Source organism: Aspergillus lucknowensis (genome assembly GCF_044049455.1).
Source record: "Aspergillus lucknowensis strain CBS 449.75 chromosome Unknown BJX67scaffold_4, whole genome shotgun sequence".
NCBI classification, from domain to species: Eukaryota; Fungi; Ascomycota; class Eurotiomycetes; order Eurotiales; family Aspergillaceae; genus Aspergillus; species Aspergillus lucknowensis.
The window spans coordinates 442,486-456,516 of record NW_027263548.1 but is presented as its reverse complement, the minus strand read 5'-3'; the positions used below and the strand labels follow the sequence as shown (position 1 = coordinate 456,516).

Below are 14,031 nucleotides of genomic sequence, written 5' to 3'. Positions count from 1 at the left end.
TACTTAGTGGGGATGCATTATCAGAGCTCCGACTATCAGTGTAACCTTACTTTGATATCACTCTGAGGCCTTGCGGGGCTATGTGGAGGAGCCGAAGCTTGGTCATCTGAAGTTTACCTCGTAACCTGCCGCCCTACGTATACAGATGACACTCTATACTCAGCACATACAATCAGTCAACAGCCAAAACATCGTCCACCATCCTCGCTGACGCTCCAAGGTAGTTCACCGGATCACACAACTCTCGCACCCTCTCCACGCTCATCTTCTCTGTAACCTCTGTTTTCTTAAGCAACTCCTCCTCCAACGACACCCCATTCTCAATGCTCTCCCGACAGGCCTCGTAAACAATATCATGCGCCCTCTGCCTCCCCACAGCCGGTGCAAGGCCCATCATGACGGCCTCTGCAACAATCAACCCCTTCGTAGAGTGTAGATTTCTCAGCATAGCCTCTGAATGCACACACAGCCCACCCAGCGCGAACTTTGTCTGCTCCAATGCCCCAACAGCCATCACAAAGCTCTCCGGGATAGCAACCCACTCCAGATGCCACGGTCCACTCGCCCTCTCAAAGTCCGCAACCATCCCATCCAGAACAAGCCCCGCGTTCGACCGCAACACCTTCGACGCCGCCAGAATCACCTCGCTCGAAATCGGATTCCGCTTCTGCGGCATCGTGCTCGACGCACCCCGATGCGGCACAAACGGCTCCGACACTTCCCCCAGCTCATTCGACGACATCACAATAATATCCAGCGCAAGCTTCCCCATCGACCCCCCCAACAGCGCAAGGTAATTCGTCACCTCCGCAACCCCATCCCTCGCAACATGCCACGTAATCGGCGGATCTCTCAGCCCCAACTCCTCCGCCAGCGCCCGTCGCACGCGTATCCCATCGTCCCCATTCCCCAGGGACGCAAGCGACCCAGCCGCACCCCCAAACTGCACGAGCAACGCCCGCTCCCTCAGCTGCACAAGCCGCTCCCGATGCCGCTGGAACCCACTCAGCCAAACAGCACACTTATACCCAAACGTCACGGGTAGCGCATGCTGCAGATGCGTCCTCCCCGCCATCGGCGCATCGCGATACCGCACACACAACCCCCTCAGCACAACAATAACCTCATCCAAAAGCCGCTCGATAATCTCCAACCCCCTCTTCATCTGCAGCACGCTCGCCAGATCCATGATATCCTGCGTCGTCGCGCCCCAGTGCACATACCTCCCTGCCTCGTCGCCGCACAGCGCCGAGAGCTGCCGCACTAAGGGGAGAATCGGGTACCCGACTACTTCGGTCTCGCGGCGCAGCCGGTCCATGTCCAGCGCTTGGGCGGTGGCCTTGGCCGTGACCAGGGACCCGATGTGTGGCGGGATTACGCTGCATCGGGACTGGGCGCGCGCAAGGGCGGCTTCGGCGTCGATGCAGCGCGAGATGTAGGCTTCGTCGTCGAAGACCTGTCATTGATTTAGTTTAGAATTTGGGAGTTTGATTTCAAGGCGGGTGCGCGAGGCGCGAGGTGCTGGGGGGGGGGGGTTGTTGCATTACAGTACCTTTCTGATTTCTTCGGTGCCGAAAAGGGTGCGGAAGATGCTGGAGTCGACGGCGCTGACGGAGCCGATGGTTCGTTTTGGGGGGTGGATGGTGCGGAGCGTGTGTCGCGGGAGGCGGGATAGTTGTTTGAAGAGCGACATGGTGAGGAATGGCTTGCGCGGTTGTTGTGAGAGTGTTGCAAGTTGTCGAGTCTTGCGATGCTGGAAGAAGTTGGAGCTGTCTGGGGTTGCCCCACGAGGCACTTGGGCTGGTGTGGGGCGGTTGATTCTCTGCACAAGGTTGACTGACACTGTTACTTGGGATGTATGCACAATAATTGCTATGTAGATGGTCTATTCTCGGATAAACAATGCGGCAACGCCCATACCCGTGCTCGCGCACATGCTCACAATCCCAACCTCCCTGTCCTGTCGCTCCAGCTCAGCCAGCAATGTCGCCGTCTGTCGCGCACCCGTAGCTCCAATAGGATGACCAAGGGCAATTGCGCCGCCGTTCGGGTTGACCTTGTCAGTATCGATACCGAGCTCTCTGATACAGTAGATAGACTGACTGGCAAAGGCCTCGTTCAGCTCGAAAATATCGATGTCACTCTGTGAGACACCACTGTGTTTGTAGAGGTTGCGGATCGCCGGAATGGGCCCAATGCCCATCTCGTCCGGCGCACAGCCTGCTACTTGTGTTCCTGCAAAGCGAGCCAAGGGTTTCAAGCCGTGTGCATTCGCCCATGCGCGGCTGGCGAGGATAGTCGCTGATGCCCCGTCGGATATTTGCGACCTGCCTCCATCAGCAGTCATCCCATTCACAAGAGAGAGTACTGTAACTTACGAATTCCCGGCTGTAGACGCACCTCCCTCTACAACGGGCTGCAACTTGCCCAACTTCTCAACCGTCACTCCTGCGCGAACCCCGTCGTCCCTCTCGACAGTCTCAAAGGTCTCCTTCTGTGTCTCGGGGTCTACCCTCCGGGCGTTAATCGGGACGATCTCCTTCTTAAAGTTGCCCGCCTCCTGCGCCGCCGCCGCTTTCCTCTGACTCTCCGCCGCAAACTCATCCTGCTCTGCTCGACCCACCCCATACCGGCTCGCCACGTTCTCCGAAGTCTGCAACATCGGCACCAAGCAATCCAACGCATCCTTCACCCCGGAATTCTTGACCAGCGGACTCACATCCCGCGGGATCCCACGACTCGGGTTATAATTCCTCGTCATACTCTCCGCACCCCCGGCAAGACCAACATCGATCTGGCCCACGCGAATCGCATGCGCGATATGCGTGATCGCCTGTAAACTGCTCGAGCACTGCCGATTCACGGTATGGAAGGTAGTCGAGTTCGGGAAGCCGGCGGCATTCAGCGCTGTGCGCCCTGTCTTCGCGAATCCAAGCTCTGCGAGGACGTTCCCGATAAGCACATCGTTGACGTCGGAGGGCGCGATTTTCGCGCGCTGTACGGCGGCTTGCATTACCGGCATCAGAAGTTCCTCTGGGTAGGAGTCTTTGAAGGCACCCTTGAAGGCGCGTGCGATGGGGCTTCGCACGGCCGAGAGGACAACGACGTCAGATGGGGATTTTGTGAGGACGTGACGGAACATCTTTGAGAGCATTTGATGGTGAAGTCGGTAGGAGAGGGATTGTCTCCGACAACGCTTTTGGCGGGGGGGGTGCTTGAAAGTCTGTGCTCGTGCCGCGGCGCTCGTGCGGAGTAAGTATGAGTTGGGGTGGGGTTAGTCGGCTTGCCCCGCTGGAACGAATTCCCAAATCCGCCCGAAGTCAGGGCCGCTCCGAAGATGAAACATCCGCGATTCCATGGAAGACGATGGCTTGAAAAATTCGATCATCTGGCTCCGATACATATCGGGATACTGCCTTCAGGACCGGGTCACGGTTCAGACAAGGGCACAGTCTCCAAAATGTGGACTCCACATTGTCCGTCCTTGGCCCAAAATTGGAGATCAACTCCCGAGTGGTGGGGCACAACTTGGGAATTCGCGGGGATGAGAGGGTGACAGGCCAACAAGGTCTCGCCTGATCTCACAATGCGTTGGCCGCTTTGATTCAATTATGCGACGAGAGACGTAGAATCTATTGAGGACGGACGTTGAGTCAATCGGAAGAGAACAACATCCGATCATCACAGCCGATGGGCCCTGGACCGAACCAAGGTGCGTTCAGGAACAGGGACGTTACGTAAGTCCTGAGTCATCACCGCAAAAGGGATGCCGACGGGGAGGGCCGGCTTGGAAGGCCGGCAAAAGTCAGGCCGGATAATCGCTTTGTCGGTTTCTCCCCACGCTGCACTAGCCGATCGGATCATGGAGCTCTTCTTCTTCTTCTGCCTCTTCTTTTCTTCACCTCTTTCTCTCTTGTACGACAGCTGACAATCATGGCACGACCGACTGCTGCGGTCGTCCGGCCGTTCGCCGTTTGGCGACGGCAATTCACCGCCTCATGCACTCGACCAGCTGTCGACAAGCGCTGCGGCTCCGCCACGGAAGCCATCAAAGACATGAAGGGCTCCTCGACGGTGCTGGTTGGTGGGTTCGGTTTCTCTGGTGTCCCCAACACCCTGATCAATGCCGTCCGCGACCGTCCCGACATCAAGGACCTCACTGTCGTCTCCAACAATGCCGGTATGCCTGGTGCTGGATTAGGGCAATTGCTCGAGACCAAGCAGATCAGCAAGATGGTCGCGTCGTTCATTGGCGAGAACAAGGTCTTCGAGAAGATGTATCTCAGTGGTGACCTTTCTCTGGAATTGACACCCCAGGGCACAATCGCTGAAAAATGCGCTGCTGGTGCTGCCGGTGTCCCTGCTTTCTATACTCCTGCTGCTTACGGAACTATTGGTACGGCACTCCCCCTGTTTTTTCCAAGTCGCTGGCTAAGTTTTCAGTACAAACTGGTGAACTTCCCGTGCGCTACAACAAGGACGGGACGGTTGCGGAATACTCCAAACCCAAAGAGACCCGCGAGTTCAACGGAAAGGCTTATATCCTGGAGGAATCGATATTCGGTGACTACGCTCTGATCAAGGCCGACAAGGCCGACAAGCTTGGAAACTGCCAATTCCGCAAGGCCCAGAACAACTTCAACGAGGCTATGGCCAAAAACGCGAAATACACCATCGTCGAAGCCGACCACATCGTTGAGGTTGGCGAGCTCGCGCCGGAGGAGATTCATCTGCAGGCTATCTACGTGAACAAGGTCATTCAGAGCACGGAGAAGAAGCAAATCGAGAAGCTCACCTTCGCTAAGGACCCGAGCGAGATGCTCCAAGCTGGTAAGATACCCAACCCTAAGATCCGGCCCCGATGAGCGTTAACGTCTAGTCAGGCTCTGGCGAGGCTACTGCCCGTCGCGAGCGGATCGTCAAGCGTGCCGCCAAGGAATTCCGCGATGGAATGTATGTCAACCTCGGTATCGGGATGCCTCTGATCGCTCCGTCCTACCTCCCCGAAGGCGTTGAGGTCTTCCTGCAAGCCGAGAACGGTATCCTCGGTTTGGGCGGCTATCCCCAGCCGGGCCAGGAGGACCCCGACTTGATCAATCCTGGAAAGGAGACTGTCACTCTCAGCAAGGGTGCCTCCCTGTTTGGATCCCACGAGAGCTTCGGCATGATCCGCGCTGGCCGCATTGACTTGACCATGCTCGGTGCGCTGCAGGTCAGCCAATACGGAGACCTGGCCAACTTCATGCTCCCTGGTAAGGTTAAGGGTGTTGGTGGTGCCATGGATCTGGTAGCCAACCCCGAGAAGACCAAGGTTATTGTTACTATGGTATGTTCTCTCATAGCAAACCGAAAACACTGGCAGTATGCTAATGAGCGCAGGAACATACCGACAAGAAGGGCAACCCCAAGATCCTGTCGCAGTGCTCGTTCCCCCTGACCGGACCCCGCTGCGTGTCCAAGATCATCACCGATCTCGCCGTGTTCGAGGTCAGCACGACCGAGGGTCTGACGCTTGTCGAACACGCAGAGGGCGTGACTGTAGACGAAATCCGCAGCAAGACCGAGGCTCCCTTCAAGGTTGCCGCTGACTTGAAGCCGATGCTGTAAATAAGATACCTTAGCATACGAATAAAATTCCATCTCGTTTCCAACAGGAATCCTCTACATGAAGCATTCATCCTGGGAATGGATGATTTCTCCGCATCCTTGGAGAAACAAATCCATGTGGGGTCCGTGTGGGGCAGGAAATAATGCTGCACAAATTCGAATCAATAATCATCCAAGTTGCAGCTTTCTTCTGACAAGCATCACCAGCACAGTTGAAGATGCAGCTGCTCCGTCCCCTCCTCAAGCCCAATGCCATCTCCATCCGCAGCTTCGCATCAGCAGCCGCGAAACCAAACAAGAAGCTCCCTCTCGCCGGGCTGAAAGTGCTCGACCTGAGTCGCGTCCTCGCCGGCGTACGTTCCCCTCACGAGATGAGATGCCCACTCTCCACTGCTAATAGATTTCTAGCCGTACTGCACGCAGATTCTTGGTGATTTAGGGTGCGTCTGCTTAGTCTCCAGAATCTGAAACCCGGGATTGGGACAGGGCGTAACCTCTCGCAGCGCAGATATAATCAAAATCGAGCACCCCGTCCGCGGCGATGACACCCGTGCCTGGGGCCCGCCTTACGCACCATATATCGACGGCAGGGAGGGGCAAGGCGAAAGCGCATACTATCTCTCCGTACTCTACCCTTTCCACGATCTGTAAGAAACCCCACAGCTAACGAGAAGCGAAAAGGTCAACCGCAACAAACGCTCGCTAGCCCTCTCCTTCGCCTCCCCAACCGGCATCTCCATCCTGCATAAACTCGCCGCAAAGGCCGACATCCTCGTCGAAAACTACCTCCCCAACACCCTCGCAAAGTACTCCCTCGACTACCCCACCCTCTCAACCCTCAACCCACGCCTCATCTACACCTCCATCACGGGCTACGGCCAAACAGGCCCCTACAGCAACCGTCCGGGTTTCGACGTCATGGTCGAGGCGGAATTCGGGCTCGCACACCTGACGGGGTCGCGTGATGGGCCGCCCGTAAAGGTTGGTGTGGCCGTCACGGATCTCACAACGGGGCTGTACGCGGTGAATTCGATTCTTGCGGCGCTGGTTGCGCGGGGCGCGACGGGGGAGGGCCAGCATTTGGATGTGTGTTTGAGTGACTGTCAGGTTGCGACGCTGGCGAATATGGGGAGTTCGGTGTTGATTTCGGGCCAGAGGGATAGTGGGCGATGGGGGACTGCGCATCGTACGTTCTTTTTATCATCTCTGCCTTTTTTTTATTCTTCTTCTTTTTTCCTTTTCCCCTTATTTCGTTCTTCATATTGTAAGGCGCGGCGCTAACATGCCGGGACGTATACAGCTTCGGTCGTCCCCTACCAATCCTTCCCCACCGCAGACGGGGACATCTTCGTCGGCGGCGCGAACGATCGGCTGTTCGGGATCCTGTGCGAGAAACTCGGCCGGCCTGATTGGAAATCCGACCCGCGATTTATATCCAACTCGGACCGTGTCGCGAACCGCACGGCGCTCGAGACACTTATCGAGGGCGAGACGAGAAAAATTCCAACAGCCGAGTGGCAGAAACGGTTCGAGGGGAGCGGGTTGCCCTTTGCCGTTGTGAATGATGTTAAGGGGACGATGGAGCATGAGCATGGTATGTCTTCCTGTTTTCACTGCGTGGGGTGGGGTTTCAGAGACAGCGGCAGGTACTGATACTGGGGTATGTATAGTGAAAGCGAGAGGGATGGTCCAGACGATAGACCACCCGTCTTGCGGGCCGATTAAAGTCATTAGTCCGCCGGTCAAGTACTCGAATGCAGACCCGAGTATTCGGCGCCCGCCTCCGTTACTGGGTGAGCATACCGATGAGGTCCTGGGAGAGATTGGGTATACCGGACAGGAGATCCAGGAGTTAAGAGACACGCAAGTCATCTCATAGATATATATACACTGCATCCACGGCATGGCAACCATTTAGACTAGAACACCAAATTCACCAATTCATCCCATACTCATTGGTGAATGTTGAATCAAGCCTTATCATAAAACTGCGTCATATCAACCCGCAACTTATCAAACCCTAGGGCAAGCTCCCGGCTAAGCTCCGGGTCCGTCTCAGCCTGTACGCAAACCTTGAGGAACGGATCATTCTCGCGCGCCGTCTCAGCGTCCTGATGCAGCCGTGCGAAGTTCTCCCTCGACGTCGGGTCAATGATCTCCGCCCAGATCTTCCTCCGGATCTCGGCGTACTTGTCGAGAATCGAGTCGTCTGCTTTGCCCGTGTGGATGCCCATCAGCGCGTCGTAAAGACTGCCCACGTCGGCGAGGCCGCCTGTTAGGCCGAGGCCGCCGCTATTACCCTTGTTAACCATCATAACCCTTTTACAGAGTGTGCGAAGGGGTGAATGAGGGACATGAAATGAAAGCAAAAAAGAATTAATACATACAAAGGATTACACAGATGCGCTGCATCAGCAGCGAGGACGACCCGTCCTACGCGAAATGACTGCGCGCAGCGCTGCTGGAGCTTATACGGACTGATATTTGTGATCTTGTAGTCGCCCGGTTTAGGGTTCCCGGGGAGGATCTCCTCGTAGCGTTTCGGTTGGCGAGCGACGTACTCTTCGTGCGAGAGGTTGGGGACTTCCTTGTATGTCAAGCGGTAGAGGCCGTCGTTTGTGATCCTTGCGGCCATGTAGAGGTTGTCTGGGTGGATGATGAAATTAGAGTCGGTCGTGAAGTATTTCTCAAAGTCGTAGTAGACCTGTGCATGTTAGTTTAGTGTGTTGGGTGATTGCAGGGGTCGGAGGAGGAGGAGAAGGAGGAGCGTACATTTGTAGCGATGATTTGGGCGTTGAGCGTTTCACCGGGGTACTCGGGGCCGAATAGTTCTCGGCGGACTGTGCTGCTTGCGCCGTCGCAGCCGATAACATAGTCCGCTTGCAAGCGTTGTTGGCCGGTCGGTGTTTCAACGTCGACCCAGGCGTGGTCTGCATCTTGGCCAACCTTCGTAACACGGTGAGACCATTTTAAGTCCGCCGTTGGTTGACGCTGGATATGTTCGACAAGAAGCTCGCCGAGCTGGTCGAGAGGGAGGACAACCATGCAGTGGGGGTAGTCTGCAGGAAGGTGCTCCATAGTTATTCCAGCGACGAAGGTCGTGTCTGGTTTGCGCCAAGCCATGGTTTTGAGTACGAAGCCGCGTTTTCTCACGTCGTCGAGGACGCCGGCACGGTCAAGTTCGTAGGCGGCGGGGGACGCATAATGCGCTGCGCGGGGTTTGTCGCTCACTTTTGCCTCTGCGTCGAGGAGGTCGACCTGGACGCCTTGCTTGGAGAGGAGGAGGCTGAGGAGAAGGCCGGACGGGCCTGCACCGACGATGACAACCTACGAGCTGTTAGAGAATTACGACGCAGTAGAATACCGTCGCTAACCTTCTTGAGAGCCATAATCTGTGCCCGGTCCTGTTCTATACACTGCAAGGGAGGATTTGTATCACTTCATGGTTGGGCATGGGGACTCCTTATGCTGGGGTTGCGGGGCTGTGGAGGTCGGGGAGACCCCAGTTTCGGGGAGTAGACCAGCAGGGGCAAACGGAATGCACAACGGAATCGCGAGGACAGGAGCGAATGAGACGCGACAACAGCCACTACCACAGAAACCGTTGCTGAAAATCGGACGAGGGTGCTCCACTCCATTCACTCACACTTGGTTGTGGTTCCAGGCTTTGCACCTTCTGCTGTGGCCTTTGCGGCAATCCCTCCTGGATGGAAGACACGTCTGCGGCGTTGGACGAAGGAATCTCAGCTAGATCAAAATTCGGCGTCGAAGTAGATACATGCTCCGCCGCTGAGCGCCGAAAGTCTTCCTGCCACGAGCGAATCTCATGCACAGACCGAAGCGGAAATCGCTTCCAATGTTCGCTGCCCCGTTTCCCGGATTGGAGATGGGCCGTGGCATGTGGGATGCCAGATGCCAGCTGGGAATCGGAAACCTGCTCCAAGAGTCCCATGAGGAGGTTTTCCGTTTCATAGAGACGGTGTTCGAGCGCTTCAATGTAGCCTTTTGCGGGGCCTCTGCGTCTGTTAGCGCTCCAGTCTGTGCTCTAAATTGGTTTCCTCGGTACCGTTTCTGCTGCTCGGGCCAGTTGCAGTCCCGGCGGTGTTGGAGACATTGTATGCATGTCGGTCTAAATCGTTAACTCTGCTATCGCTTGAGTCATGAATGCGATGCTTACCGATTTCCACAGCACTGAAAGATTAGCCAGGCTCTGCGCCAATGGAGTGCTCTTACCTTCTGCTTCCGTAGTCGACACGAGTTACAGGCAGTCGTGATTCGGGACTTGGGCCGTGTAGGCATTTCCAGAGTAGGAGAAAGGACGGAAGTGAGGATTGAGATAGCTTTGATGGTGACAGCAGCTTTGGGGGTGTGCGTTGGATCCAGGAGAAGGAAATGCATCAGATCACGTGAAATTCTATGCACAAAGTGATGCCCATAGCAACCATATCGCGGGATCTCATTTCTGGGGATCAATTCGGTATCAAGTCAAGGTATAGCTTAATTGTTGGCTCAGAGACTATTATATCAACAAGTTTATTACGGTGGTCAAGTGTGAGGCCAAAGGCAGTGCTACGGACCCATACCATCGCCAACAGCCTTTCCACCCATGCAGAGACAAAACATCAAGGGGTACATTATCCTCTCTTTCGAGCTGTAAACATCTGTATAACTTATAACTACCGGGATAGGTGCAACTTCTCAAGAGACGAACCCGATACCGGGATGTTGAGGCTGCGGGGTTCGGTTGATGGATCAGGCTAATAGTTCTCCCGGTATAGAACTGACAGCATATAAAGCCATCAAGGATGTCAGATCACTCCAATCGCAACGCACTCTGCGTTAGAGAAAATGCATAGAATTGCTTCTATTCCTGGCGATGGTATCGGCCCTGAAGTGGTGTCAGCCACTATCCAGGTCGTCAACAAGCTCGCCTCGAAAGTCGGCTTCCAGATTGACTTCACCCATATCCCATGGGGAACCACCTACTACAAGGAGCATGGCCAATTCATGTCCGATGATGCCTTGGATGTCCTCCGCAAGTTCGACGCCTGTCTATTTGGCGCTGTCGGCGATCCAGGTGTGCTTCTCTGTTTCCACCCCGAGAAACCCAATTAACAGTCGAAGATGTCCCTAATCATATTTCGCTCTGGGGTCTCCTGTTGAAGATTCGCAGCCCTCTTCAATTGTATGCCAACGTCCGTCCCGTCCGCACCTTCCCCGGCACAAAGAGTCCTCTCAACACAGCAACGGACGGCATCAACTGGGTTCTGGTTCGGGAGAACTCCGAAGGCGAGTACTGCGGCCAAGGAGGACGCAGCCATATCGGCTATCCGTGGGAGGCGGCTACAGAAGTCGCAGTGTTCACCCGCGTTGGCATTGAACGCATTATGCGATTCGCTTTCGAGACAGCTCGGTCTCGACCACGCAAGAAGCTCACCGTGGTGACCAAGAGTAATTCGATGCGCCACGGTATGGTTCTCTGGGACGAGGTGGCCGAAGAGGTCTCTCGAGACTTCCCGGAAGTCGATTGGGATAAGATGCTGGTCGATGCAATGACCATCCGCATGGTCGCTCAGCCTTCCTCGCTCGATACCATCGTCGGAACCAATCTACATATGGACATTCTCTCGGATTTGGCGGCGGGATTAGCTGGTTCCATTGGCGTTGCTCCCTCCAGTAACCTCGATCCAACACGGAAGAACCCCTCGCTTTTCGAACCGGTGCATGGAAGCGCGTTCGATATCACAGGCAAAGGAGTAGCAAACCCTGTGGCGACATTCTGGTCAGCAGCGGAGATGCTCACATGGCTGGGGGAGAAGGAGGCAGCAGAGAAGCTGATGGGATGCGTTGAGCGGGTCTGCGCGGCAGGGATTCTCACTGCGGATCTGGGAGGCAAGGCAAAGACGCAGGATGTGGTGGATGCTGTGTGTGCCGAGATCGATAGTCTTTAGATTACAGCAGTTAAGGTGTTTAATGTTGAGTGTTATCGTGCATGAAGAGGCAGGAATATCCTCACATCGGAAGAAGATCTTCCGCTCGCCTTCATCCAACTCCAACTCAACCTCTTTCTTCTCTTTCTTCCCCCAACACCCCGTTTCGCATCGAATATGCCCTGTCGACAATGATATTTCGAGGGTGGTCGAAATGGAGACCCCTGAGATTGGCTCTTTGACGGCCCATTCGCCCCAGGAGAGCCAGTTCGTCGGCTCCTCCAGTGGCGTCTTCTTCATCAACACCGTCCGCCAGGCATTCTTCTCATCGTCGGGGGAATTCCCTCCTCCTGAAGATACACTAGTAGGGAATGAATCCACGCCGCGTACCAAGACCCAGGAGGAGACGCCGGTCTCGCAGTGGGAGTACGATGATTCCATGGCCTGTGTTCTGGGCCAGGCGCCACCGCAACAACTGGCTCGCGACCTCATGATGGTCTTTTTCAAAGTCTGGCATCCTCTGTTTCCATTTCTCCATGGGCCGACTTTCCTCCACGCCATGGAGTCTCTTTACGCCGAGCAAGCCCAAAATCAAACTCATCAGCCGTCAAAGAACAAGCACAATAGCACCGCTTGGGCCGCAATATTCCAGTGTATCTTCCACCTCGCCAACCTTGTCCGTCCCGACATCGAACTTCCTGTGGAGTGCCGCATTCAACCGCCCATCAGCGCGAGCATACACACTCTCTTGAGCCCCCTGACAGCACGCCATGACCTTCTCTCGCTGCAAGCCCTTCTTGCGTCACAACTCTATCTCGTAGCGACGATGTCCCTCCGCACTGCCTCGACAGTAGGCGGTTGCATGCTCCGCTCGATGCTCCACGCAGGCCTGCACCGCTGTCCATTCCGCTATCACGAACTATCTACCTCCTCGCAGCAGCGACATCTCCGGAAACGCATCTTCTGGTCGGCCTACGCGCTGGACCGCTACCTGAGCCAGGCCCTGGGCCTCCCCCTCGGCGTGCAAGATTCTGACATTGACGTCTGCCCCCCCGGAAGTCCAGAGATCCATAAACCCCTTCAACACCTCCCTACCCCCAACAACCGCGCCCCTCCGCCTTCTCAGGCCGAATCTGAGCAAAGTAAAAGGGAAATACCCTTTGCCAGCTACGTTCAATCGGGAAAGCTAACCGGTGAAGCCCTCGAACTCTTCCACAAATCCATCTTCGTCCGCTCCATCTCCCAAACCTCCGTCCTTGTCTTGACAACATCAGTCCATAAATGGTGGAATAGCCTTGACCTGCCTCCTTCTCCGCCCCCTCAACAACCCCCTACTCCCTCCGACTCACTAATCCAAACACCAACAATAGACTCCACCCCCTTCAATTACACCCCGTTCTTCACAATCCTCTACCAACATCTCCTCCTCCTATTGCACCGCCCCTCCCTCTCCCTCCCAAATTCAACCCCCGAATTCGCCTCCGCGTTGCAATCCTGCATCTCAGCAGCCCGTCACATACTCCTCGCCCTCAAGGCCCAAACAGACTCTAACCAAGCCCTTTTCTGGCCCGGTTTCCTCTCCGCAGCATGGATGGCCGGTCTGGTCCTCGCGTTCGCGTGCCAATTGGGACAGTACGGACGCGCGAAAGGCTGTTTGTATTCCTCCCCCTCCCCGCGCAAAAACCAGCAAAGACCTACACACACACAGACACATACATTCCTCCCATACCGGATAAAGTCTGCCCAAGCTAAAGTGATCTCGAATACAACTAGGGAAATATCCTCCTGCCTCGACTTCCTCCGAATCATGTCGGCGCAATGGGAACCGGCGAAACACTGCCACCGTGCGCTTTCGCTGCTTCTGCGTGCCGTTTCGCGACTTGATATTGATAGTAATAGTACAGCCGCTGCAACATCTACCACCACCACCGCCACTACCAACGTAAACCTTATTACTAGGACGTGCATAAGCCGTCTAGATCCCCCCTCGCCGGGAGGAGAGGGGCGGGAATCGGAATCGCCACTGAACACTCGCAAGAGGCGGAAACTGGGGCCGTCTTCCCCCCGCTTCGAGTCTGCCCGTTCGCCGGCGGTGGATTTCGCCTCGGCTGAAGATTCTGTGGCTGGGGTGTCAAGAGTCGCTGAGGGTGTTTCGGACGGATTGTTGAGTATCGGCGAGGTTGGAAGTGGGTTCAATACTCAGCATGATCGAAACTGGGATCTGTCATTGGATTTGGATATGAATATGGTGGACCTGCTGCAGGAGGGGAATTTTGATAGCTTGATGGATTTGTTCGGGCAGCAGTATCCGACTTTTTAAGGCATGGATCTATCGGACAAGCCTATAATCTACTGTATATGTACGTGTCGCGGGGGACACTCTACGTTGGGGATTACTTAAAGTTCCGTGAGGAAGTCATAAGTCTATATTACACTCGTGTCATCTCGATAGTAAACGAGCGGGTAAGAAGCTAAAAGACATCACAACTTCCTC

The 14,031-nt window shown here is 55.4% G+C and overlaps 7 protein-coding genes across 7 annotated transcripts; 3 read left to right on the top strand and 4 right to left on the bottom strand.

Moving 5' to 3' along the window:
• Positions 1 to 60: 60 nt before the first annotated feature.
• On the bottom strand, positions 61 to 1,737 carry BJX67DRAFT_343388 (class-II fumarase/aspartase family protein). The gene is made up of 2 exons (XM_071028149.1): positions 1,553 to 1,737; positions 61 to 1,456 (listed from the first exon to the last, which is right to left on the bottom strand). The coding sequence occupies exons 1-2, from the start codon at positions 1,691 to 1,693 to the stop codon at positions 173 to 175; spliced, it is 1,425 nt and encodes a 474-aa protein (XP_070890022.1). The 5' UTR covers positions 1,694 to 1,737; the 3' UTR covers positions 61 to 172.
• Positions 1,738 to 1,851: 114 nt separating this feature from the next.
• BJX67DRAFT_343387 (thiolase family protein) lies at positions 1,852 to 3,742 on the bottom strand. The gene is made up of 2 exons (XM_071028148.1): positions 2,379 to 3,742; positions 1,852 to 2,327 (listed from the first exon to the last, which is right to left on the bottom strand). The coding sequence occupies exons 1-2, from the start codon at positions 3,152 to 3,154 to the stop codon at positions 1,886 to 1,888; spliced, it is 1,218 nt and encodes a 405-aa protein (XP_070890021.1). The 5' UTR covers positions 3,155 to 3,742; the 3' UTR covers positions 1,852 to 1,885.
• A 191-nt stretch (positions 3,743 to 3,933) lies between these two features.
• Positions 3,934 to 7,486, top strand: BJX67DRAFT_369909 (succinyl-CoA:3-ketoacid-coenzyme A transferase 1 mitochondrial precursor; the record flags this gene model as incomplete). Its single annotated transcript, XM_071030839.1, has 8 exons — positions 3,934 to 4,396; positions 4,444 to 4,830; positions 4,884 to 5,326; positions 5,380 to 5,577; positions 5,832 to 5,960; positions 6,289 to 6,793; positions 6,908 to 7,201; positions 7,278 to 7,486. The coding sequence occupies 8 exons, from the start codon at positions 3,934 to 3,936 to the stop codon at positions 7,484 to 7,486; spliced, it is 2,628 nt and encodes an 875-aa protein (XP_070890020.1).
• Positions 7,487 to 7,531: 45 nt separating this feature from the next.
• Positions 7,532 to 9,175, bottom strand: BJX67DRAFT_213318 (uncharacterized protein). Its single transcript, XM_071025636.1, has 4 exons — positions 8,982 to 9,175; positions 8,380 to 8,934; positions 7,995 to 8,311; positions 7,532 to 7,899 (listed from the first exon to the last, which is right to left on the bottom strand). The coding sequence occupies exons 1-4, from the start codon at positions 8,994 to 8,996 to the stop codon at positions 7,578 to 7,580; spliced, it is 1,209 nt and encodes a 402-aa protein (XP_070890019.1). The 5' UTR covers positions 8,997 to 9,175; the 3' UTR covers positions 7,532 to 7,577.
• On the bottom strand, positions 9,097 to 9,955 carry BJX67DRAFT_213337 (Zn(II)2Cys6 transcription factor domain-containing protein). Its single transcript, XM_071025637.1, has 4 exons — positions 9,841 to 9,955; positions 9,785 to 9,798; positions 9,674 to 9,736; positions 9,097 to 9,623 (listed from the first exon to the last, which is right to left on the bottom strand). The coding sequence occupies exons 1-4, from the start codon at positions 9,904 to 9,906 to the stop codon at positions 9,197 to 9,199; spliced, it is 570 nt and encodes a 189-aa protein (XP_070890018.1). The 5' UTR covers positions 9,907 to 9,955; the 3' UTR covers positions 9,097 to 9,196.
• A 500-nt stretch (positions 9,956 to 10,455) lies between these two features.
• Positions 10,456 to 11,558, top strand: BJX67DRAFT_377649 (isocitrate/isopropylmalate dehydrogenase family protein; the record flags this gene model as incomplete). The annotated part of the gene is made up of 2 exons (XM_071032158.1): positions 10,456 to 10,684; positions 10,732 to 11,558. 2 exons carry the CDS (start codon positions 10,456 to 10,458, stop codon positions 11,556 to 11,558), a joined length of 1,056 nt encoding a protein of 351 aa, XP_070890017.1.
• Positions 11,559 to 11,673: 115 nt separating this feature from the next.
• Positions 11,674 to 13,929, top strand: BJX67DRAFT_343381 (transcription factor domain-containing protein). The gene is made up of 2 exons (XM_071028147.1): positions 11,674 to 13,193; positions 13,311 to 13,929. Exons 1-2 carry the CDS (start codon positions 11,752 to 11,754, stop codon positions 13,855 to 13,857), a joined length of 1,989 nt encoding a protein of 662 aa, XP_070890016.1. The 5' UTR covers positions 11,674 to 11,751; the 3' UTR covers positions 13,858 to 13,929.
• The last annotated feature ends 102 nt before the right edge of the window (positions 13,930 to 14,031 follow it).